At 37.5% G+C, this 27,080-nt stretch overlaps 1 protein-coding gene across 2 annotated transcripts in view; it reads right to left on the bottom strand.

Annotated features, from left to right (window-relative positions):
• Window positions 1–12,656: 12,656 nt before the first annotated feature.
• The window catches only part of mst1rb (macrophage stimulating 1 receptor b), a 26,961-nt gene continuing 12,537 nt past the window's right edge, over window positions 12,657–27,080 (bottom strand). The window contains exons 3-21 of one of the 2 annotated variants that reach the window (XM_048172830.1): window positions 26,109–26,285; window positions 25,904–26,026; window positions 25,583–25,753; window positions 25,095–25,255; window positions 23,816–23,954; window positions 23,538–23,674; window positions 22,733–22,912; window positions 22,526–22,625; window positions 20,484–20,702; window positions 20,248–20,394; window positions 19,967–20,120; window positions 19,695–19,787; window positions 19,193–19,405; window positions 17,733–17,813; window positions 17,161–17,342; window positions 16,827–16,936; window positions 16,264–16,429; window positions 16,025–16,161; window positions 12,657–13,477 (exon numbers count right to left, since the gene is read on the bottom strand). In XM_048172830.1, the coding sequence (XP_048028787.1) occupies window positions 13,246–13,477; window positions 16,025–16,161; window positions 16,264–16,429; window positions 16,827–16,936; window positions 17,161–17,342; window positions 17,733–17,813; window positions 19,193–19,405; window positions 19,695–19,787; window positions 19,967–20,120; window positions 20,248–20,394; window positions 20,484–20,702; window positions 22,526–22,625; window positions 22,733–22,912; window positions 23,538–23,674; window positions 23,816–23,954; window positions 25,095–25,255; window positions 25,583–25,753; window positions 25,904–26,026; window positions 26,109–26,285 (2,922 nt within the window). In that variant the 3' untranslated portion in view covers window positions 12,657–13,245. The remainder of the gene's footprint in view (window positions 13,478–16,024; window positions 16,162–16,263; window positions 16,430–16,826; window positions 16,937–17,160; window positions 17,343–17,732; window positions 17,814–19,192; window positions 19,406–19,694; window positions 19,788–19,966; window positions 20,121–20,247; window positions 20,395–20,483; window positions 20,703–22,525; window positions 22,626–22,732; window positions 22,913–23,537; window positions 23,675–23,815; window positions 23,955–25,094; window positions 25,256–25,582; window positions 25,754–25,903; window positions 26,027–26,108; window positions 26,286–27,080) is intronic. The other variant, XM_048172831.1, reaches the window with a different exon arrangement.

Below are 27,080 nucleotides of genomic sequence, written 5' to 3'. Positions count from 1 at the left end.
TTGTAGGCCAACCCGGAAGTTAGCGGCGCACGGGTTCCCTCGACTGAAAGCCTATTCATTTTTCCCATAGACTTTTGGAAAATCGCAGAAAATAAGCTCTGTGTTTAACAAAGGGTTATGACACTTACACGTTTTGTCTATCAAGATAATCTTTACAAGTGAACACAACATTTATAGATTTTGAAGCCTAAATAAAGTCGTCAGATATAAAAGGCTAACAGTAGGCTATAAACGGACTACAGCACACCATGGTCACGGATCAACGTCGTCACCACCAAGCGTCCTCAAACTTTATTTAGAAAACAACTCTATTTAAAAACATGCTCACTGATTATGATCTGCGCTGTGTATGAATACTTATCCACTTTTTCATGAGAAATGCTGTCCAAATGTCCTGTTTATCATGATGACGTCTAAGGGTGTTTTCACACCTATGGATCGCTTGTTTTGTTCCGAAACAGGGACTAAATTTGTTACAATGTTGCATTTTCTTCTTGGTTCGGTTCGCTTTCACATGGCAACATTTCAAAGCGTACCAAAATGCATTCAGGCAAGTCACATGAGAGTACAACTGTCCTCTTATTGGTCAGAGTTTTCGCTGCGTCATCCATCAAAATAATGATTGACAAGCTAGCTCCATGAGCTTATTGTGGCTTTATTTGTAACTGTCGAGACACACACAAACACTTTATAAATGTAGCCGTCTCTCCCGCAGTTAATTCATATTTGCTGCGGCAAATTCAAACCTGTGCTCTTTCTCTCTCTCTCCATCTCTGTATTTCCCAGCGCTGTCTAGTAGGCGACCTGTTGTCCGTGTGTCTGTCGAGAGAGACCATTTGAATTTTATAATGAAGCAGAGCGGGAATTGAGACTTCGTCGGGACAGCATTCTCGAACGGAGAAGTGTAATTACACACCAGAGGCGCTCGTCGGCTTTCAGATATTGTAAATAATGTGCTCACTCACAGAATCAGACATTACTGATTTTTATATCATATTTTCCGTTATGAAAATGATATCATTTGGTTCGTTGGTCCGTTAACTGGGTCGATTGCTTTCACATCTCAAGCAAACCGCTCCAGAGTTCGTTTGAAAGCGTACCGAGACCACCTCTTCAAGCAGGTCTCGTTACGCTTGTTTGGTCCGCTTTTGGTGCGCACCCGAGTGCGATTGCTGCTTTCCCACCTGCCCAAACGAACCGCACCAAAGGGGCAAACGAACTCTGGTACGATTCAACCGAACTAAATGAGGCAGGTGTGAAAGCACCCTAAAGTCCCCGCCAAAGGAAGTAGTCCCTTTTAGCAATTTGTTAGCAACCGCCGAATTTAAGACACAGTAAAAATTTAAAAAATCACAAGTGGGTTATAACTGGTGTGTTTTATGTCATAGATCAAAACGTGAAAGTATTTAGAGGCTTTGTTAACCACAGACCTTATTTCAGGTGATTTTGCAAAAACCCATTCAAAAAACCCATAGACTTTACGGCGTTGGAACCGGAAGTCCTAAAATGCTAACTCGCTTCCGGGTTTTGCCTACAAAAACGCATCATCCCTGAGGCACTCTATGATAAATGGCCACTGTTATGATTGGCTCACTTCTTTCCACAGGAAACAGTATTAACACCCACTCTCTACTTCACATAAGTAAGTGTTTCTTCAAAACATTATCCATATAAAATTTACAGACAAACATTATGAAATCGTTTACATACGGTGTGTGATGTAGCAGTGCTGTCAGATCCAATGACAACTCCATTACACTGTGCCTTGTTTACAAAACAATCTGCAGTCAAATTCTCTGAACAAACATATAATCCTCCAACGTGATCCATGACGGCATTAAAAATAAACCATCCACTTGTTCCTGATGCTGGTATCTTTCTGAAGCCTCTACAGAAAAGAGCAAATGGGCTGTTTAGACAGGACGCGTAAAAAGCGAATGTTCCTTTAATCTTCCATTTACTCTTCTATGTGTCCTGTTGTCAGCATACTCAAGCACGTGGAGTACATCAGAAAGTGAACGCGCATCTGAATACTGTATCCAGTGTAGACAGTGTCAGTAATTATAATGGGTTATTATACGTGCAGTACTCGTTAGTAAGGTCTGATCGCGCTCTGACAGCAGCAGTGATGTCTCGCTCTCATTGAAGTATATGCGCGAGACATCACTGCCGCTGTCAGAGCGCGATCAGACCAAACGAATCAAGTGATGAATGCAGTTGGACAGTTGAAAAATCATCATTTGTGTTCTACTGAAGAAACAAAGTCACCTACACCTTGGATGCGCTGGGGGTAAGCAGATAAACATCAAATTTTCATTTTTGGGTGAACTATCCCTTTAAGCATCGAAATCCGCGATAGTCACATCACAGGATGTGCGATGTCTTGTATAGGGATCGTTAATCCGTACGGACCAGACACCAAGGTTCAACACACAGGTGATTCTCTGATTAATTGTAAAGTTTGACCATCAAACAATTAAAGTTTATCATTTGAATGTCTTTTAGGTCCTGTCAGTTTAAACATTCAAGAGATTTTAAACCATTTGAGCGCATGAAGACACAAAAAAGAGCTGTTTTATGTGCGCACACACACAGAGAGCCTTGCCAAGACAAATTTGATTTCTCATGTCATGACCCCTTTGATTTCTGTATAGCAAGTCTGAACAGTAATATATCATAAAGTAACATATGGAATGCTTCTCTGTAGTTCTGATATTTTTGGATTCAAGTATTTGTCTCATACAAGGGTATTAGCTAACACTATTAAAAATATGAAATGCATTTAAGTTAGAGAACATCTGCTTGTCTAATGTCATTAGCTAAATGATGTGTGCAAGCAAAATGTTTTTGTGCAGCAAACAAAACCTTTAAGACTTCCATGAATGTTGATGTTTGGAAGTTTGGTAATGGTCAGAGAAAGTTTATCAGTTTGCAGTTATTTATAGGCTTCTGGAATGATGCTTCTGCTGTGATTTACAAAGGGTGAGAACCCAATGCTTTTAACCTTTCTAAGTTGTTGAATATTGGACAGATTGCATAAATCTCAAGCCAGAAAACAACTTTTTCCAAGTGACAGGAGCCAGGTGGTTATGCTGTATGCCCTTGTCTCATGTCCTTGTTTTAAAGCAGTCTTATTTAACTTTTTTCTTTTTTGCATTGTTATGTATGTATGTATGCAAGCTCAACTATAACACTTGGCTAATAAAGCTGATTCTATAGCAGTATTATTTATATGCTATTATAGTATAAAAGACTTTGGTATATTGTGTATCACAAAACAATTATTTCCCTTTTATATTTGTTGAAGCCGACTGATCTGAACTGGTCTGATCTGAACAGAACTAAACTGCACTGATGACAGCGACAACAACTACAGTACCTGTGATATTTCACATTTCTATGTTATGAACACCCACACAAACACACATTGAAATGAAGTGTCCTATTCCACCACAACCCTCAGTAACCTCGAGAGATCTCCCCCATTCTATCTACTGACTCTCAGATTGAGCAGACCGGCCAAGACAATGATTTCCTGTCACTCCCGCTCTTTATCACACACTAAGAGAGGTGCTAATGCCCCTCTAGATACTGATAAATCTGAGACAGTGATGAGTTCTAATAATGTCTTATTTCATCTAGCAACGAGCGCCAGCCAAAAGCTTAAAGACGCAGGATTTACCATATTTAAACTGATGGAAGCAAGTGCCTGATCTACATAATGCTCCAAAGATATTTTAGGGTTTTCTAATGTCTCTGCATTAAGAATAATATACGGTAGGGTTCAAAAGTCCACCAAACACTATAAGAAATACAGAAATTCCTTACATAATATATGAACATTATACCCATGTGAATAAATAATTTCACCGCTTGCAATTAAATATTCATTGAGATTGATTTTGCCGATTAGATTATGTTCCATGAATTCGTTCATGTAATATTCAGTAGTCATGACAAGCTACATTAGTCATATTGCTGGTTGATGGTTTTCTACCAAATGCACAAATGTAAAGTCAGGCGTAATGTCCAGAATGGTTCAGAGATGCTTGTCAATTTATCTTCTCTGTTTGGTTTTGCAGGGAAGAACGATGTTGTATAATGGTTATTTTAGGCTTGAGAATAACAAGTTTATTTCTGCAATTCAAATGCATGTAGGTACACAAGAGATTCTCTGTAGACGTGCTTTGGGAGGTGATGCCAATCAACCTTACACAACAGGGCTTGACAATCAGATCGTTGCTGTCTTCATGCATTGCAAATTCCAGTCTGTTTCAGAATCACTATAATTCCTAATATGACGACACCAACACAAACATACATTTTTAGATTTCATTAAGTTAATAATTTAACTTGATTCTTGTCAGGTGAATTTGAGTATGTAATTGGTTGAGGTACATTCTCCAATTATAGATGTTCGAAATACCATACTACCATCCCAGCTAACAGTTCTCAGAACTTTATGCTGAGTTCCAGACAGCTTGGAATTTGGATTTTTCCCACCTTGTTCTTGGAAATGAAGCCTGGAACACCACTTAAAGTCGGACAATCAACCTGTGCGGTACGTCGATCAACCCCAACCTGAGCGAGATGCGTCATTTTACTGGAATGTTTGTTCATAACTTTGAGAGAACCTTGCCAGAACGTTAGCTAAAGTTCTGAGAATGCTTCATTTTAGCTGGGATCATTGATATGCAAACATAAAATGAAAATGAGATATAGCTCTGCTTCTTGTTAAACACTAAAGTAATATATTTGATGTGCAAGTTTCATATTTTTAATAAACATGCCAAGTCATTGTTGTTGTTGTTGTTTTAGTACCAGAATCTACAACTTGTGCAAAAGCTTTCACGTGTTGCAAAAATACCAAATGATAAATCAAAAATGAAGAAGCAAACCTTTGACATCATGTGACCATGAAGTACCGTCTCAATTTTCACTTTACAATTCATTTTGCTATCATTACAGAATAAAAATATATAAATAAACCCATCAGATGTCATGATGCATATATATTTCTTTTCATTTATACTGTATCTCTGTCGATGAAAAAGAAACTAAATTATTGAAAGCTTCCATTAAACATGCAGGAAGCATCTACAAGAGGAAAGGTTTTTTTTTTTTTTATTGAGGAGCTGACAGAAGCTCCAGCAGAGTGAGTCTGGCTTTTTTCAGGCTTTGCTTCTCCCAGCACCTGTAGAACTTTTGTTTTGGAGCTCAGTAATGAGTGAGTCAGAGCAACAGTGCTGGAACGGATCCCTACGGATCAAAACCCAAACCTGGACATGTTTCCAAACTCTCACACATGCCAGAATGTCTTTGATTCTCTCCTCCTGCCTCTCTAAGTTTGCTCTTGAGCTGTCTTTCTCTTGGACACAACAACCTCAACCAAATTCCTCTCTCCCCGTGTTTTTGACTCACCAGCCTCATCGATCTCTCTTTTTAAAACGAGCAGCATAAATATATCACGCCAGCTAATTTAATCAGATTTGATTTCAATCTTGTACAATTAAAATCCATCATTAGAATGGAGAATGTATCATCAAAGCCATGTGACACTCCATTAATGACTCAAATTATAAGCTCTGTAATAAAAACCCGAGCTGCCTCAACACTGCAAAAATTATGTAATCAGTATTTTTGTGTTGTATTTCAGTACAAATATCAAAATAAAAAATATACCCAGCTAACAGGGAACTTTCTGGCAAGGTTTTCTCGAAGCTATGAACAAACGTTCAATTAACATTAAAGGGTTAGTTCACCGAAAAAGGACATTTCTGTCATTAATTACTCACCCTCATGTTGTTCCACACCCGTAAGACCTTTGTTCATCTTCAGAACACAAATTAAAATATTGTTGATGAAATCCAAGAGTTTTCTGATCCCCAAGAGAAAGCAACACAATTTGGAATTGAAACTGTTAAAATAGTCCATGTGACTACAGTGGTTCAGAGATTAATTTTTTTAATAAAGTCATTATTTTTGTTTTGTTTTTGCACACAAAAAGTATTCTCGTCACTTCATAACATCAAGGTTGAACCACTGCAGTCATGTGGACTATTTTAACAATGTCTTTACTACCTGTCTGAACCTTGAATGTGGTAATTGTGTTGCTTTCACTAGGGGATCAGAAACCTTTTGGATTTCATCAAACATATCTTAATTTGTGTTCTGAAGGTGAACGAAGATCTTACAGGTTTGGAACGACATGAGGGTGAGTAATTGATGACAATTTTTGGGTGAACTAACCCTTTAATAGAACGTTTGTTCAAAGTTATCTGGTCTTTAATAATGTTCTCAAAACAGCGCAAAAACATTATTTACGCACCATGTTTTTTTAAATGCAAAATGATAAAATGGAATGTTCGCATGACAAAAACAAAAAAAAAAAAACAGAAAGAAACATCCAGTAGACAAACAAGAGCAATAAAAGAACAAGCAGAACAGGTAAATCTCAAATCAGCCATATCGGACCACTGCAAGAGGGAAAATCACATCATGGATTGGGATAATGCCAGGGTCATCCGTGCTGAAAGCAACAAGTATCACCGCTGGATCAGGGAGGCCTTTGAAAATAGGAAATGCGCACCAAGGACTATGAACCGGGACGAAGGAGCCTACACCTTATCCCACACCTGGGATGCGGTCCTGGAGAAGGCGTCAGACAGTAGGGGGCGCAAGCTCTCCCTACTGTCTGGCAAAACAACATAAGCAGCCTACAAGACACGTCACAGCAACATCACGTGATGCTTCTGACGAAGGCTACAGACCTTATTTACCAGAGAAACAAGCGCGCCGCCATCTTTATAAAATTGTCTTTGAACTTCCGTTTTGCGGTAGCTCTGTACATTTCTATGGCATCACTGTCAAAAAATAATTAGTTGGTTAAGTGGATTTACTTGTTATAGAGTTAATGAAAGTTATCATGAGCATTGTTATGTTTAAAGCAGATGTCTTAACAAATGTCAGTAGGTCGGGAAGATTTTAAAACGAGCAGTTCATTCATAAATGTAGAAATACAAACCTGAAGTCAAAAGACAACGAACGCAACGATGAAAAGGGGCGGGGCTACATAAGGTCTATAGGAAGTAGCCGAAACTAGTAAAGCAGGTAAACAAGCTCTCCTGTCTGACAAAAAGAAACTTTGAAAACTTTAAAACTGTTTTGAAATAACATTTTCATAACTTAATGGGAATGTTAGCAAAAGGTTATTTGAACATTGTATAGAGTGCCCCAGGGATGACACGTTTTTGTAGGCCAACCCGGAAGTTAGCGGCGCACGGGTTCCCTCGACTGAAAGCCTATTCATTTTTCCCATAGACTTTTGGAAAATCGCAGATAATAAGCTGTGTTTAACAAAGGGTTATGACACTTACACGTTTTGTCTATCAAGATAATCTTTACAAGTTAACACAACATTTATAGATTTTGAAGCCTAAATAAAGTCGTCAGATATAAAAGGCTAACAGTAGGCTATAAACGGACTACAGCACACCATGGTCGCGGATCAACATCATCACCACCAAGCGTCCTCAAACTTTATTTAGAAAACAACTCTATTTAAAAACATGCTCACTGATTATGATCTGTGCTGTGAATGAATACTTATCCACTTTTTCATGAGAAATGCTGTCCAAATGTCCTGTTTGTCATGATGACGTCTAAAGTCCCCGCCAAAGGAAGTAGTCCCTTTTAGCAATTTGTTAGCAACCGCCGATTTTAAGACACAGTAAAATTTAAAAAAAAATCACAAGTGGGTTATAACTGGTGTGTTTTATGTCATAGATCAAAACGTGAAAGTATTTAGAGGCTTTGTTAACCACAGACCTTATTTCAGGCGATTTAGCAAAAACCCATAGACTTTACGGCGTTGGAACCGGAAGTCCTAAAATGCTAACTCGCTTCCGGGTTTTGCCTACAAAAATGCGTCATCCCTGAGGCACTCTATCCGCTTGTTAAGTCGTGAAGTTTTTTATTTCTATTTTATGTTGTGGTTATTGTTTGTCTTGTATGTCTATTTTAGTAGTGTATTTTGTGTATCAACCCTGGCATAAACAGATGTTGTTGTATTGTATTGTTAATACTGAATAAAAAAAAAAAGTCGTGAAGGAACGCCGTTTCCGGGTCCAAGTTCTTTTACTGTCTATGGGTCCAAGCCTCGACTTGTTTCACTTGAGAATGCCATCGACGGCCGTTTCTGAGCGCTATTTATTCATATTAAACATCAATCATTTAAAAAAGTTAAACATTTTAAATACTTACAGTCTACACAACAGTCTCCGTGCTCACAGCGTCACAGATATTAATATTTTAACGATTTATAAAAGATGAATCATTGTCTGGCCATCTGCAATTTTGGTATGGAGATAAAGGTTATGATTATATTTTTTTTGTAGTATTACACCACATCGTGTGTGTATATTAGCACCATTTGTTGTTTTCTTATGGTATGAAATGGAGCGTTAGGACCCGGAAGCGCTGCCGCGTGACGTCAGACTTAACCGGATTATCTAGGAATTTACTTGAAGCAAAATGATGTAACTTGTTTCATATCTTTTTAAATATATTTTAAAAATCACCCTATCAACAGTTTATTTTAGCATAATATTAGCAATTATTTGAATAGTTTTTGCAGGCAATACAAAAATCTTTTGTTCCAAAAAATAGGCAGCAACATTCAGTCTTAAAAAGTAGCTGTCTATATAGGCAGCAGACAGCAAGGTAGTTCACTGGGATTTGGAACAGCTGAAGTATGTTAATTTGTATGTTGGTATCTCAGTAACTGAGTGTGTGTGTGTGTGTGTGCCAACATTATAGGGACCGAACGTCCCCACAAGGATAGTAATACCAGTAATTTTTAACCTTGTGGGGACATTTTTTGGTCCCCATGAGAAAACAGCTTATCAATCAAATATGAAACTGTTTTTTAAAGATATAAAAATGCAGATGGGTATAGGGTTAGGGGATAGAATGTACAGTATAAAAATCATTGTGTCTATGGAAAGTCTCCAACATGGAAACCCAACGTGTGTGTGTGTGTGTGTGTGTGTGTGTGTGTGTGTGTGTGGTTCAGATAAACCCTATGTTATGGGAACAAAATGTCCCCACAAAGATGGCAATATCTAAAATCCTTGTCCTTGTGGGGACATTTTTGTTCCCCGCATGAGATTTATAATTCATCCTATGTGATGTTTTTTTTTTTTTTGAAAATGTAAAAATGCAGCAAGTTTTCTGTGATGAGTAAGTACAGGGGTAGGGTATAGAATATACAGTTTGTACAATATAAAAAAAAACATTGTCTATAGAATGTCCCCATAAAACATGAAAACTCAATGTGTGTTGAGAGTGCAAGGATCTAAATCTGAGCTGTTAGAACATGATGAAAGGGTTCAAGGCTGCAGGTTGTGACTATGCGGCGAGAGCAGCCTGTGTCTACAGCTCACTATTCATCTTCTCACCCAGTAAGAAATTTTCTTTCTCTTTCTCTCTCTCTCTCTTCCTCACACACACACATAACACATACACACACACACACTTTTGACACTGGTGCAGATATGAGCTCACAATCAAAGACTGCATCTTCTGGGAATTTACTTTGGTGCTTTTATCTTGTAACAGAGGAAGTGAGCGAGGGACATGGGAGGGAAAAACAACGTTATGATGTTTTTTCCCCCCTCTGTTTTATTTGTATTGGTTTCTGTTGTTGGAATGAGACTTACTACCTCTGAACTTGAAGTTCTTTGTGGCTTTTGTCGACTTGGATCTCTCTTTCATTCTCTACAAGTTTTGCAACTGCACAGTCAATTCAGAATTGTGGGTTTATGATATGTATAACAGAATATGACACATGGTGACTTGGAAGCATGTACTAAAACTACCATACAGTTGAAAGACATGAACACACTTTCTCTCCAGAAAATAAATAAATACATTATATCACATTGCTTTGAAAGTCAATATTGGAATTTAAACTGCATAATTATATAAAAGAATCATAAATTTCTTTTTGTTTTTTTGTTCATTTTGCTGCAAACAGTGATAAGCGCATCCCATTTAATATTTGCTCCATCACAAAAAGGCTTTTACTGACCCCTAGTGTTCTCCTCTAGCACAAGCTCAAAGGTACAGTGTGTACCATTTTAAAATACTTTTTTTTTCTTCTATCCCACTTTAATATGCAGAGACACGTATAATATCACTTTAATATTAAGAGACGCATATAATGGTCGGGGTCATATTTTACTCCCAAAAAAATCCTGGCCAAACAAAAACTGTACAATGTATAGACCCTTTGTAATTACACCAGAACAAAAACATTTTAATACAATGTATAAAAGCATTTTGTTATTGTTCATCATTTCCAGATGCCAATGCTGCCAAAAACTATTTAATAATACACTAAAACACCGGCACCTTTGGCAAAACTGGATTTATTTAGAGATGTGCATCATAGATATCAAATTCTCACTCATTTCTACAGGCTCTATAACTGCAGCACGGTGATATATTCAGCTCCACACCTTTCAGTGCTGACTCATCCCAAACAGTGTACACTGAATCCCTTTTCTGTACAAGCATCTGATATAATCACAAACCAAATACCAAGTTAAGGCTCACTGATTACAACATATCTTCAAAATTAGGTGGTGCGTAGGAAAATACTGAAAATTATTATTCACAAAAACATGTAGTTGTTTCATAAATAAAATATACATCCTCTACAACTGAACTGTGTTCTAATGAGGACAATGCTTGAGTGTGAAACATTAATGCGTTAACTGCTGTCACTGCTGACTTAATTTCCAAGTTATGCACTTTAAAATCTAGGAGTTTAATGCTTTGTGTCCAAGACCAGAAGTATGCTAACACAGGTTTCATACAGTATCTTGGCTTTATGGCAAGTGTTTTGCCATGTTATGCAAAATATAACATGTGATATGAACATATGTTTCCCAAAGATTTACAAGATGTGGTATTCTGGATGTGGACTTAATGAAAAGGAATACTAGTGTACAGCTTACTTCATAGTGCGCAGAATATACAGTACACTGTCTACTATTTTAATCTAACAATTTGTGTAACACTATACTGTATGCAATGCTACACATTTCAATCTGTAGCATGCTACACTGTCGTCACATGACCTTCCTACATTTTGCATTGGGGTTTTCGCACTGGAGGAATGTATTCATAGCTATTGGTGGAAGAACCCACTTTTTGGCGTGTTCAGACTGCAGGAAATCAGTACGATTTTAGTTATAGGAACACATTTTTGGGGAACTAAATTAGTTCCTACTTCAAAGTATGCTGCCTTCACGTGTTATCGGAAATGTCCTACTTCCCACTTTTCTGAAGTTGTAATTATGAGCTCGTCGCATTTAAAGGGGTACTTCACCCCTGGAAAGATGAATGTGTATTTAAAATTGGTCATTTATGTAGTAGAAATGTGAAATTATTTTTGAATTTGGAGCTTTCTAGACTGAGAAAAGGCAGAAAATGTATTTTTGACTAATGTGGATGAAAGACAACAACTCCCAGAATGCACTTGTTTTGCTGCCCCTGCGAGGCCACGCCCAAACCACGCCTATCGGTTACAGGCGGAATTACCAGGAAAATTCAAACAACTAGGCTTGCTTTGTTACACATTTATTCTATAAATCGTGAGTTAGTTCATACATTTACAGCGAAATGGTGCTAAATTGCTTTGTACCTGGATGTACACCCAAAACCAGGAAAGGACAAGTAAGTTTCCATCATTTTCCGATTAAGTTAAAGATTTGGAGCGATGTAAACAGTGGCTGCGGGCCATCAAACACCCGAAGTTTGGAGATGACACCGTTATAGAAAACCTAAAAAACCGCAGAATATGTAGTCTCCATTTCAAGCACGAGGACTACGAACCAAATATCCTTGCAATGAAGAGAACCATTCTGAAGGACACCGCGATCGATATTCACTTTCCCAGAGGACGAACAGCCTGGGCATCTGGTACTAAGCGTATTCGCCTAGAGGTAAGACTCGCTGATACTAGACTGATAACACAGTAGCCTATATGTAGTGTTGTAGGTAGCAGTAAAACTGCAAACTTAGCAAAGTAACGTTAGATAGACAGTTACATATAAGTTGCACATAAGTTGACTGTTATCAAAGTAAAGCCACTGTTCTGTAAAACTGAGTTAGTCTATTTATGCTAACGTTACCACAAAAGTCTGTTGCTGTATTGGTTGAGATGACTGCAGAGACCGATACATTTGCGAGATGAACCACTGATGTAGTGCAGACTATAACAAAATATGTTAAGCTTAAAAATATAATTGACACCCACTTTTGATAAAATCTTTGATCTATGTCCGTGAGTAACCTCAAACGCGCATATGTATGGGCGTGGTGAAAAATTGCGGAACTACCTGCTATTACTGGCTGTAGTTTTATGCCTCTGGCCAAAAAAGCCTCCGATGATGCAAAATGACGATTTTTGCGTCATCGGAGGCTTTTTTACAGAATAAAAATGCATAAATCTCTCATCTCGGGCTGATATGAAGGGGGAAAGCACAGTAATTCGAAAATACTAGTGGTATTCTACTAATACAAAGCTTAATGCTAAATCCTGAAGTAACCCTTTAAGTGCTTTGTTGTCGGAAAGAACAGGAATCATGGAGGATGCCACTGGTTTATTCTTGCCTATTAAAGCCAAAATGATATCATAGCATCACATTAATTGACAATAATATAAACATTCACCTATCTACATTGGACAACTGCATTGAGCGCCTTTCGTGAATGTCACGCTTCTTACCATAACCGTGAGTTTCAACACACTACTAATGCAACTCAACCAGGCCTCATCCCCTTTTTTTAAGTATGCCTGGGCGGGAATTAAGATTATAAGTTAGGGATATTGTGACGTGTACTTTCCCGGAAAAAAAACAGGAGCTCAGAAACAGTGCTTACTGATATAGAAGAATAACTCCCTCTATAGTGGACTTTGTGCTTTTGTAACTTTGCAGACCTTTTTCATGCTCAAAAATAAACATTACACACTAAAGAAAAAAGCATAACAGGTCCTCTTTAAAACACAGTCGTTAGGTGTGTAGCGTGTTCATATGCTTTCAAATCGCTCTTGCGGTACTTTGATGTCATGCACTGACCCGTCTGCACAGCACTGCTTCAAGTCGAACACACCAACTGTCTTGTCAGCAAGGGCGCGTAAAAGACTCCCTTTTCAGTGAGTATTAAACCACCCGATCAGCTAGAGACTGAGCCTGCATCATCTGCATCTGACGAATCATATTCATCGGCAGAGTCTGTTAGGGCAGGGTAGGGGCGGGGCTGGTCCAGATTTACGTATGTGACCTTTAGGCTGATGTAGTGCTCCCCCTCCAGGCTGGACAGAATACTCATTACAGCGAACACTAGTGTGGAGAAGGTTGGCCTCTTCTCAGGGTCGGGGTCCCAACACTGTAACATAATGGCATACCTGCAGATAGAGAAGTGAGGGTCAGTCATCTCTCAACTGGCTCATCTCAATTGAAAAGTGACCAGCTTTGTTATACTGTATTTGCAAATCAGGCATCTGATGTCATAGTAACCTCATATGAACTTGAGTCAAACTCATTCACAGTTTCCATGGTTGAACCTCACCACCGGTCATGTTTCCACATCCTGTTACTACACACTGAGTCATTAACCATTCCTTTAGTTCTGACAGTGTTCCAGAGTTTCCAACTCTGCCCTTTAAAATGTAGTTCTGTTGTCCAATATAATTTATCACCAAAGCTACATTTACAGTGCAAAGAAATATTGTGAAATTTTACAATTTAAAATAGCCATTTTCTATTTTAATATATAAATGTAATTTATTCCTGTCATGCAAAGCTGAAATCTCAGCAGCCATTACTCCAGTCTTCAGTGTCACATGATCCTTCAAAAATCACTTTAATATTCTGATTTGGTGCTCAAGAAGTATGAAACTGGTATGATCCGGCAGAAACAAGCGGAGTGATACGAATTGTGAAATGCTTTCCGTGCAATATAGTAGAATATAGCATGACTGGAAAAGGCTCTCAGCCAATCAGATATATATATACAGTGTCTCTGAGCTCTTCAGGCAGTTCCTTTGACCTCATGATTCTCATTTGCTCTGACATGCACTGTGAGCTGTAAGGTCTTATATAGACAGGTGTGTGGCTTTCCTAATCAAGTCCAGTCAGTATAATCAAACACAGCTGGACTCAAATAGAACCATCTGTGTAGAACCATCTCAAGGATGATCAGAAGAAATGGACAGCACCTGAGTTAAATATATGAGTGTCACAGCAAAGGGTCTGAATACTTAGAACCATGTGATATTTCAGTTTTTCTTTTTTAATAAATCTGCAAAAATGTCAACAATTCTGTGTTTTTCTGTCAATATGGGGTGCTGTGTGTACATTAATGAGGAAAGAAAATGAACTTAAATTATTTTAGCAAATGGCTGCAATATAACAAAGAGTGAAAAATTTAAGGGGGTCTGAATACTTTCCGTACCCACTGTGTGTGTATACATATATTATAGTGCCGTGTAACGCAGTCACTCCTACTAGCCACTTCCAATTCAACAGTGCGTTGAATTTTATATATAATATGTAAAATGTTCAATTGTAATCTTTTAAAAAGGCATCTGAAACAATAAACATAAACTAAGTGTGATGTGTTGTCAAAAATAAATTTATCAATACTGAAATATCTGAAACGCTTCCAATACTCATTTTCCGCAGAATAGATACTTGATGCCAGCTGTGCTTTCTCACTCTCTCATCTCTCCGACAGTGAGTTGACACACAAACCCGCCTCCCCTCACTCACTCACTCACTCACTCGTTTCATTTGCTCCGCATGAATATTGTTGGTGTTACAGGGCTAGAATTTCGCCATGGGATTGCACATATTGCGCATAATTTTACTAATTTCTGCAGATTTTGTGCAAACACATAAATCTGCCTCTCAGTAGTAAATTGAGTTCTTTTTCCACTGCTTATTGTGCTTAAACAGTCAAATACACACAAAATAATGTCAAAATGCCGGTCTTGGTGAGTATTCACGTAAACACAGTCAGCTATGCTTTAAGTGAACGTAAGAGGTTGAGAAAGAAAACGCATGTGTGACAGTATGATGGATCCATGCGCCAGACCTTAAAGTGACAGCAGCCTAATATACCTGCTGCCAATTATAAGATAATATTAAAATATCTACATGGCCATTTTTCCCTGTGGTATCGATGTCAAAATTGTGGCCAGTGAAAATGCTATGAAAATGGCTTTCATGCCAGTGAAAATGGCTAGTAACTGTGGAAAACCTCTAGCCACAGTGGCCGGTGAGCAAAAAAGTTAATGTCAAGCCCTGTATAGTAATAACAATAATGATGCATGGCATCCTTGGGCTTCTGTAACTATATCCAAGAAGAAAAAAAGTATTACTTTTGTATTCATTTAAATACTTCTTTTGTTATCATGGAACTCTTTTAGAATATTCCCAGACATATTTTTTCACAGTTACAACTTTGACTAAAAGCTAAAGATATGGTTAGTGATTGCTGGAAATTTCTAAAGGTTTACAAATTTTTGCAGTGTCACTTGGGGAACATTAAAAACTATGTTGGTTTTTAAATATTTCCCTCTGGCTGAAAGTGAATGATGATTAACTCTCTGGGTGTAGTGCTTGAGATGATGGATAATTGAAGGGACATTCACAACAACCTTTCGATTGACCTTTTCCACCACTCTGAATACTGAGTAAGCTCTAAACCCTCTGAACCTCAAATGATGGAAAAACACTAAACTGAATGACAGCTACTTAAAACCATTGCAATTCCAAAAGGCCATGTCACTCTCTCTGTTCTGCTGTGGAGCAACTTCTTAAAAACAAATGGAAGAATGGAAAACAACTGAAGAATAGAACCAGCCTCTGTAAACCAACCAAACTTTCTACTGACTAAGAAAAGTAAGTTGGAGTATAAATGCATCTTGTAGAATAATGGAAAAACTTACAAGGGATCTGGACAATACTGTGGCTGAGGCAGCCGTCGTCCCTTTAAGAGGTAATGCGTGACATCATATGGGTCAACTTCAGGGTACGGGCTGGCTCCTCGTGTGAGCATCTCCCACATTAGAACCCCAAAAGACCACTGCAATCAAAGACAGAATAAAAAGTTGAGAAGAAACGGTGTATAATTAATACTTACTGTAATCCAGTAGTTAAACATAAGCATTTCATTTTCATATCTCACCACATCTGACTTGGTCGTGAACTTCTGCGTCTGCAGGCTCTCGATGGCCATCCATTTAACAGGTAATTTGGCTTTCCTGTGATCCTGGACGCTGTAGTACTCCTTCTCAAGCACATCTCGAGCCATTCCAAAGTCTGCTACCTTTACGGTGTAGGATTCATCAAGCCTGAGAGAACATTGGTTGAGTCGGTACCTGTTTCAGAACTGTACTTTGAACTTCACTGTGCACAGTTGTTAAAGGTGAATTAAAAGTAGAAGCCAAAGTTTGTAAACAAACTTTCATGTTGGCTTGAGAATGCCTGAATGGGCAGCATAAGTCAATAGAGCCAAAGTACATGTCTGTTCTGTGTTCTGGATGTGGACCCACCACAAAAAAAAACAAAAAAACAAAACAAAACAAAAAAACCTTGTATTTAGGGCTGTAGGTGGCTTGAAGGTGTTTGCCAGCCAGAGTGAACTTTTATGGAAAATTTGCTTTGGCAAACTCCAAACAAACTTAGTTTTCACACCAGTTTGCTCTTTAATTTTGCTTAATTCATAATAATTGTGTGTGCAAAACTCACATGCAATTGCGTGCTGCTAGATCTCGGTGTACAAATTTCTTTTGTGCCAGATACTCCATTCCTTTAGCAACCTGGAGCCCGAAGCCAATCAAATCCTTAACTGTGGGATTCTAGGGTAAGACAACAAGACTATAGCAGACTCAAAATATAAAACACACACAGTAAGTTTGTATAATTTTTTGCAACATCACTTCCTGGAACTTCTATAAAGGTTATGAGCAGTGCAGGAGGTCATGTTGTGAAATCCATCCACAAACACAATCCTGTTGTGCAAGGTAAAGGTGAAAGGCAAAATACATAACATATTTGATGTGTTTGAGTTCTAGAAACTGACCCTCTTCTCACAGCGAATGAAGTGACGCAAGTCTCCGTGTTTCATGTAAGGTAAGACCACCAAGGGAAGTCCTTCTTCGGGAAGCAGGATACCCAGCAGAGAAAGAACATTACTGTGATGAAACCCCTTCATCAGAATGCCCTCTTTCAGAAACTGCTCCACTTCTTCCACATCTGTTATTCCTACCAGAGAGAGTTGTCATGCAAGCATTTATATTAAGTCGTTCAAGACAATTTACATTTAGAGATCGGTCTTCTAAAAAACGGATCTTAGTCCGATTAGGATGATTTTTGCATAAACTATTGTTAAAGTATTTATGCATTTGGCAGACGGTGACTTTTATCCAAAGGATCTTATATTGCATTTAAAGTACAGTATACATTTACTCAGTTATTGCATTCCCAGGGAACAAACCCACAACCTTCATTTAAGCATCAGGAACACTGTTAACAGCTGCCAAGTTTAAAGGCAGCTCATTGTGAGAAAGAAATGTTTTTCATCAGGTAGGTCATCCAGAGAGTGCAGTTCAGATTTTCAGGAGAATCTTTATGAGCCAATGAGGAGTTTCTTACTGTTGAGAGATTTCACAGCACAATGGATTTCTCTGTTGTTGTGGTCAGTGAGGTAACCATGGTAAACTGTGCCAAAGTGTCCTATGAAAAAAAAAAAGCATGTTTATTAATCTTTAAGTTCAAAATATGACCTTATTCCCTTTTTTCAGTAATTGCATTTTTGAGAAATTAAGCAATTACATTTTTGGAGTTTAGGGTCAGTCATTAAATTGATTAAAGTGCCCTAGAATTAAAAATTGAATTTATCTTGGCATAGTTAAATAACAAGAGTTCAGTACATGGAAATGACATACAGTGAGTCTCAAACACCGTTGTTTCCTTCTTCTTGTATAAATCTCATTTGTTTAAAAGACCTCAGATGAACAAGCGAATCTCAACATAACACCGACTGTTACGTAACAGTCGGGATCATTAATATGTACGCCCCCAATATTTGCATATGCCAGCTCATGTTCAAGTAGTGATATTTGTAAATTGTCTTTCTAAATGTTTCGTTAGCATGTTGCTAATGTACTGTTAAATGTGGTTAAAGTTACCATCGTTTCTTACTGTATTCACGGAGACAAAACTGTCGTTATTTTCATTTTTTAAACACTTGCAGACTGTATAATTCATAAACACAACTTCAGTCTTTATAAATCTCTCCAACAGTGTGTAATGTTAGCTTTAGCCACGGAGCACAATCTAACTCATACAGAATCAAATGTAAACATCCAAATAAATACCATACTTACGTGATTAGACATGCTGCATGACGAACACTTTGTAAAGAACAATTTTGAGGGTTATATTAGCTGTGTGAACTGTGTTTATGCACTGTTTAAGGCAAGCGCGAGCTCCGTGGGCGGGGAGCGTGAGGAATTAAAGGGGCCGCAGCCTAAATCGGCTCATATTTAACGATGCCCCAAAATAAGCAGTTAAAAAAATTAATAAAAAAAAAATCTATGGGGCATTTTGAGCTGAAACTTCACAGACACATTCAGGGGACACCTTAGACTTATATTACATCTTTTAAAAAGACGTACTGCGGCACCTTTAAAAGTGACAGTAAAGACATTCATAGTATTTCATAAAGATTCATTCATAAAGATTTTTGAACTTTCTATTCGTCAAAGCATGCTGAAAAAAAATGTCATGGAAAAAAAAATCATGGTTTCCACAAAAATAAAGTCAGCATATTCAGCATATTAGATTAATTTCTGAAGGATCATGTGGCACTGAAGACTAGAGTAATGATGCTGAAAATTCAGCTTTGATCACAGGAATAAATCACATTCTAACATATATTAAAATAGAAAATGGTTATTTAAAATTGTAAAAATATTTCAAAATATTTGATCAAATAAATACAGCCTTGGTGAACATAAAAGAATTTCAAAACATTTCAAAAATCTTATCGACCCCAAACTTTTTAACCCTAGTATATTGAAGCATACAGCATATTTTATTTATAAACATACCCTTCCCGATGATCTGGTGGTGGTGAACCTTGAGCATGGAGGCTGGGATCAGCACGTCCTTCACCTCCTCCAGCAGCTCAGGGCGGAAACTGGTGATGGAGATCTTCTCTGGGGGCATGAGAGGGGTCAGGGTTGTGTCCAGGGTACCCGTGTAAGCCAGGCCAGGGAATGCCACGGCCCCAGCAGGTGCAATGATGGTTGTGACGGGCAGGTCTACAAGGACCAAAGAGAACAGTGGAAGTGCTTCCAAAATATTTTTAGCCTTAAAATAAATGTGTAGACCTAATATTTCATATGAACAGAAATTAAGGTTGTGTTCTTAATAGGGCACATAAATCAGAACCGAACCAGAACTGTTCCCCCATCCCAACTAGAAATCATTCAATTAAATACCTTAAACTTATATTAAAAAACATTTCAGTAAAAAAATATGAAAACGCTGATAATTCAGTGATAGATCATTATGATCTTTTAATTTGCTGATGTGAAGATGTCATCTCACCACGTCTGTAGTCTCCTAAGGGACTTAAATCCACACTATTATTACGTGAACGACTGTGGGAAAAATAAGACAGACGATTTTCTGCCAGTGAAGCTGTGGATTTAAAAAAAAAAAAAAAAAAAAAAAAGTATTGATAAAACCGATTGTCTTTTTCTTCTTAACAACTGTGCTTGTTATGATGTGTAACTGAAGAATGACTGAAAAAGGTCTCACTGCAAACTAAGACTTGGCATTGCTTAGTTAAATTAAAGGCAAATATAAAATGTGCTCACCTTTTTTCTGCTTCCTCAGATGTTTCAGCACAATGAAGGCCAGAACCGCACCTGTGACCAGAGCTGCCAGTATGCCAAGCACAATACCCACCATATAGTGGTTACTGACCAAGATTACAGTGCCAACATTATGTGTGTACCCATTAACTGTTACCTGGCATGAGAAAATACTGATGTCAGAGTAAGGTTGTATTACGCAACTAATGGCCATCGACGTGCTTTGGATAAAGACAAGGTAATTTACTGCATTTATAAATCTACACATACTTTCAAACACTCACCTTCACAGGTAAACCCTCACTGGGAATAGTGAGATTATTAGGGATCCTGCATGTGATCTCATTATCTAGAACTTTAGCACCACAGTCAGCGTCTCCAACCGTCATCGTGATTGACATGCAGGAACTCACAAGGTTCAACTTCTGATGCTGGGTCATAAGTAAAAAAGGCATACCATGAAAAAGTGAAAACAGTGCAGCAATGGAAAGTGATTTTAATAATGGAAGTATCTACATACATGCAAGGACACTTCATCAAATCCAGGGTAGAGTCTCAGTATGTGACCTTCAGTCTCAAACGGGATGGGTCTGCCATAGGGGTGGTAGGAGAAGTCTTGTTTCCACAGGCCATGCACTCCGTCCATGTCAAACGAGAGCTCGCCCTCTTCTGTCTCATCTCGATGGAAGACAGGGGTCATGCACTCCATACGGGTGGGTTTTGCTTTACCTCTGCACTCCTTCAGAGAACAACGGTATGAAACAAATGCCAAACAAGGAGAATGTCATGTTGTGCCATGTGCCCAACAAATCTATGTCTGTTTGCTTTAATGCTACAATCTGCAAACACTATGCACACTGCAAACAAAAGATTTAAAACATTTTAATCTTACATGCTCTGAAGCCACTGAAATATATGCATTGTTGTGGACACTAAGGGTGTGTTCAACAAACTCTGGTGTGATTGCTCTTGTTAGTGTGGTTCATTTGAATAAGTGTGAACACTGCCATCCGAACCCTGGTGCGCACCAAACTAGCAAATCAGACCCCGAGCTGCTTCCAAATGAAGTTCGACTGAAATGCAACATGGACCAAAGACATCTAAACAAACAAGTTCTCAGCTGGTAAAAATACTATATACACTGTACACTGTTTCTTCTTAAAGGTGCCCTAGATTCAAAAATTGAATTTACCTTGGCATAGTTAAATAACAAGAGTTCAGTACATGGAAAAGACATACAGTGAGTCTCTGGAGCTGCACACAGCCAAATCATCAGACTAGGTAAGCAAGAACAACAGCGAAAAATGGCAGATGGAGCAATAATAACTGACATAATCCATGATAGCATGATATTTTTACTAATATTTGTAAATTGTCTTTCTAAATGTTTCGTTAGCATGTTGCTAATGTACTGTTAAATGAGGTTAAAGTTACCATCGTTTCTTACTGTATTCACAGAGACAAGAGCCGTCGCTATTTTCATTTTTAAACACTTGGAGTCTGTATAATTCATAAACACAACTTCATTCTTTATAAATCTCTCCAACAGTGTAGCATTAGCCGTTAGCCACGGAGGACAGCCTCAAATTCACTCAGAATAAAACTTTAACATCCAAATAAATACTTTACTCACATAATTCGAAGCATGCATACAGCATGCATGACGAATATCTTGTAAAGATCCATTTGAGGGTTATATTAGCTGTGTGAACTTTGTAAATGCGCTGTAATATAGTCGACAGCTCGTGTGGCAGGGAGCACGCGATTTAAGGGGGCGGCGCCGAGTGTAAATCAGTGCATTGTTAATGATGCCCCAAAATAGGCAGTTAAAAAAATTAATTAAAAAAAATCTATGGGGTATTTTGAGCTGAAGCTTCACAGACACATTCAGGAGACACCTTAGACTTATATTACATCTTGTGAAAAAGCATTCTTGGGCACCTTTAACTTTTTACACCTAAATAGAGTAGGTTAATTTACCCAACACTACATATATAATCTTCTATTAAAAATAGAAAATGTATAAACAGAGCTGGAAATTTATATTATAGCTTTAAAATAGGGCATTTCATAAATGTTTAAAACATTTATTTTTACCCTAAGAGCCACTTATAAAGTTCTTCTTTGTGTTCTTCTAAAGTTCTTCTACTGCTGCATAAATAGACATACATAAATCCCATAGTAGATCTAGGCAGGTGGAGCTGGGGAGGTGGAGGGTTTCAGAGGAACCGTTGCAGCACTAGCTAACAGCAAACAATGAATCAGACTATTTACATAGAAAGCAATCTCATTGGCTGCAGGATTAGTAGAGGAAAATCAGCTTGTGCCATGCGGTAATGATGTGATTGCTTGCAGACTGCATGTAAAGGACCTATAAACCCGCGCCCTCTAGAGTTTCATGACTTTAATGTTCTGGAGGATTTTAGAATGAACCGTTTTTTAGTTACAGCATGTTACAATTATTATTATTTTTTTTTAATATTAAGCAATATTCCTTATTATATATAACCCCTTTAAATAAACAAGGCAAATATCTCAGAACCAAAAGTTTACAGTTCATACAGTGGACACAGGCTTGAGGTGGCTTTCTTTGGGTTTAAAGTAGACAACAGTTCTGTAGACAGAGTCCAGATTTCGGCCTTCAATGACGATTCTTGACCCACTGCAATTGAGCAAAATAAAATGTTAGACAATCCATTTTTTTTTTCCAAATAGCTTTTCTCAAATGCCAGTAAGTAAACAACTCATGACTTCCTGCATCTACAGTACCTGTCAAAGCTGCAATCGGGCAGCACTGCAAGAATCTCAGGGGTCTTTTTGTAGCGGAAGACTTTAGTTGTCAGAACACGGGATTTATCGATGTTGACACGGAGCACAACGTCTTTCACCTCCGTCACAGGCTGGGAGAGACACACGATGGAGGACAGGTTTCCTCTGGCCACAGATACACTGTAGGATAAGCACCATTACGTATTGTATGAAACTGCATTTTAGACCTGGCCTACAATAACATGTATTTACATTTTTAAACTTTATGATACATTTCATACATTTTGCAAAACCATTAAAATAATAATTACTGTTGTAGAGAGTCATATACATGTACACAACCATTTAAATGTTTGCGGTCAGTCATTTCTTAAGAAATACTTTTATTCAGCAAGGAATAATTAAATTGATCAAAGTGACAGTAAAGATTTCTAATTATTAAAATAAATGCCATTCTTTTGAAATTTACATTAAAGAATCCTTAAAGAAAATGCATCATGGTTTACACAAAACTGTTTTCAAGACTGATAATAATACAGCTATTTTAAATTTGAATAATATTTCACAATAATCCTCTTTTTACTGTATTTTTGATTAAATAAATGCAGCTTTCATGAGAAAAAGAGGCTTATTTCAAAAACATTAAAAAACAAAGCCCAACATATTTGAAAGTTAGTGTACATTATTTTAACATAATAAATTGTGTTTTAGGCATATTCTCACAAAAAATATTTGATATAATCGGCAGACTCTCTGCAGTTCAGTCACAGGCCACCAGTTACAATACACACACACACACACACACCTTTGGACTGGACATGTTTCTCCATCAAGTGTAACTTTCCTGTTCTTGCCAGAGTCCAGATAAGGACCTGTGATGGTGATGAGGGTTCCTCCGTCCACAGGCCCATAGTCAGGTTGAATCTCAGTGATGTTTGGAACCTGATGTTAAAAAGATGTTAAGCAAAGGTCAACTATCGTGAACACATTTGCTAATGACTAATTTTTTAAAAATCAAGTTGCGGATTTTAAGAGAAGGAAACACATGTTTTGCTAGTGTAACTTGTGTAATGAACGAATTACCACAAAGGTGAATCCAGGCATCTCTGTACTTCCTTCAATAGAGTAACGGCCCTCCACTCGGCCCTCATGCACTTTTGCCGTGACGTTCACTGGTTTAAAAGGTGGCTCTGTCGCCCCAGAGCGGATCTTACACAATAAGCTGGGCACAAAAATGACCAGTTACATGACTTAAACACTTACCTTCATACAACCATGTAAAATTCATGTTGGTGTTAAAAGTCTGTTATGCATCTACTTTCCATGGGAAAAAAAATCCATGTGCAAATATTTATGTGAAAATTAAAGGGTCAGTTCACCCAAAAATAAAAATTCTGTGTATATCAAACTGCCAAAGTCACGTGATTTCAGTAAACGAGGCTTCGTTACATCATAAGTGTTTCGAAAATTCAATGGTTCATGTGACTTTGGCAGCTTGATACATGCTCTGAACTACTGATTCGAAACAAAAGATTCGTAAAGCTACGAAGATTCGTGAAGCAGTTTTTTTTATAATCGCCCATCACTAGATATTGTTGAATAAAGCCGTTATTTTGTTTTTTTTGGTGCACAAACAGCATTCTGGTCACTTTATAACATTAAGGTTGAACCCATGTAGTCACATGAACTGATTTAAATACGTCTTTAGTAGCTTTCTGGGCATCTGAAAGTGTTAATTATCTTGCTGTCAATGAAGTTTTATATAAGTTTTGGATCAGTAAAATTGTTTAATAATATTTTTTTTAAAGAAGTGTCTTATGCTCACCTAAGCTACATTTATTTGATTAAAAAAAATACAGAAAAACTGTGAAATATTATAACAATTTAAAATAACGTCTTTCTGTTTTAATATATTTTAGAATGTAATTTATTCCTGTGATTCAAAGCTGAATTTTCAGCATCATTACTCATCTTCAGTGTCACATGATCCTTCACATCATTCTAACATGCTGATTTGCTGCTCAAGAAACATTTCTTTTTATTATTATCAATGTTGAAAACAGTTGTGCTGCTTAATACTTTTGTGTAAACAAAGAAACATTTTTTTTCAGGATTCTTTGATGAATAGTAAGTTAAAAAGATTAGCATTTATTTTAAATAAAAAATGTCTTTAAACAATGTAAATAAATAAAAAAAAGATTAATGAATTTATTGCATTATTCTTAGTGAATAAAGCATTAATTTCTTTCGAAAAAAAAAAAAAAATACTGACCCAAAAGTTTTGAACAGTAATGTGCTAGTGGAAAAAGCCACGTTTATAGCTATTCATTGTCTGTAAGAACAGGAAATCAGTAATACTTACTGTGTGCTGTTGCTTTTGTGAGGCTGGACCAGACAGGCGGTCTCACCCAGCTTTACCTCATGGGTTCTGGTTGTGATGGCAGGTCGCAGGGGCGACTGGAACTCCCATCCGCACAGAGTCATCTCACTCTGGCCATCAGGGGGCGCTGTTTTGGGGAAAAACTACACCGAACATTTCCATACATGTTTTATTTGCAAAATGCTTTCGATTAGCCTGTGGGTAAACATACTTAAAATATTAGCTAAATATTTAAAGTTTATTTATATATTATTTGAAATATTAGCTATATATTTATATTAGCTATATATATATATATATATATATATATATATATATATATATATATATATATATATATATATATATAGCTAATATAAATATATAAGCTAATATTTCAAATAATATGTAAATAAACTTTAAATATTTAGCTAATATTTCAAGTTTGAAATATCTTAAAGGGTTAAAATGTATTACAAATCATATCTCACCTCTGTGATGCCGGGCGGACATGACTCATTTCCCCAGTGTGCCCTGCACTCAGAAGCCCAGGTGCACTGACCCGAGCACCAGCCACAGCCCATGAACTTTGGTGCGGTCAGGCACATGGCGCATGTGAGGAAGTGCCGGCAACCTGGACCTCTCTGAGGCACCTGAATCATCTGCCAGTTATGAATATATAACTGTTATTATCCCAAAGAAAGAATAAAGCCTTCTGGAAACTTGGCCTGGTCCACTTGGTATATTTCTTATGCTAAATCATGATTGGTACTCCATCTGGTTCGTTCCTTTAATTTTTTTCTGATACATACCTTATCTCCAACTACAAACAGTAGATGGTCTGGGGAGAGAACCGCTGCGGTAGACGATACCTTCTGGTTTTCTACAAGGGAGTAATTAGCAAAGATGACAGGGCTGGACCTTCTCAGGACAAGCTGAAGCGTGAAAAGAAAAGAGGTTTATATAATAATAAATTGAACTGGCATAGCTAGCAACTGTCTTGTTTATGATTCACACCTGCAGCAGTCTCCCGTCTGAAGTGCCTATATGAGCCACGGTCTTGTTCTCGATGCTGGTGACCAGAAGAGAAGTGAGCAGAACGCCTCTCATCTGTCTGTTGAAGAGGTCTACTCTGTAGTACGGCTGAGACACCAGGGTGGGCTGATCTCTGCAGGTCATATTGTGCTCCATGCTCTGATCACACATATGCAATAAAATAATCAGAGCTGCATTGCTGTATATACATATATCTGTTTGTCTTTCTTTATAATAAATGCTCCGAGTGAGGTACAACGTTCAAAAGTTAGTCATTTTCACTAACACTTTCATTCATTTTCTAAAATCAGCAATTTACCCACAAACAAAAGTTATTTGTATGTCTGTAAATAAATAACTATAATGATCATAACATGGAAATAACATTAGTGATGTTCAAAAAAGGAAGAAAAAATAATAAATAAAAACAAAATTACGTCAATACAAAGTAAATACAATAAAAAGTAAAAAAAAATGTTAAAAATAAACAGACAGACAGATGGATAGAACAATGAACAACAGACAGACAGACGGATAGAACAATGAACAACAGACAGACAGACGGATAGAACAATGAACAACAGACAGACAGACAGATAGAACAATGAACAACAGACAGACAGACAGACAGACGGATAGAACAATGAACAACAGACAGACAGATGGATAGAACAATGAACAACAGACAGACAGACGGATAGAACAATGAACAACAGACAGACAGACAGACAGATGGATAGAACAATGAACAACAGACAGACAGACGGATAGAACAATGAACAACAGACAGACAGACAGACAGACGGATAGAACACTGAACAACAGACAGATGGATAGAACAATGAACAACAGACAGACAGACGGATAGAACAATGAACAACAGACAGACAGACAGATAGAACAATGAACAACATACAGACAGACGGATAGAACAATGAACAACAGACAGACAGA

The sequence above is a fragment of the Megalobrama amblycephala genome, linkage group LG21 (assembly GCF_018812025.1).
Source record: "Megalobrama amblycephala isolate DHTTF-2021 linkage group LG21, ASM1881202v1, whole genome shotgun sequence".
Classification (NCBI taxonomy): domain Eukaryota; kingdom Metazoa; phylum Chordata; class Actinopteri; order Cypriniformes; family Xenocyprididae; genus Megalobrama; species Megalobrama amblycephala.
Note: the sequence above shows the minus strand (reverse complement) of the source record. Positions and strands in the feature narration are given on the sequence as shown.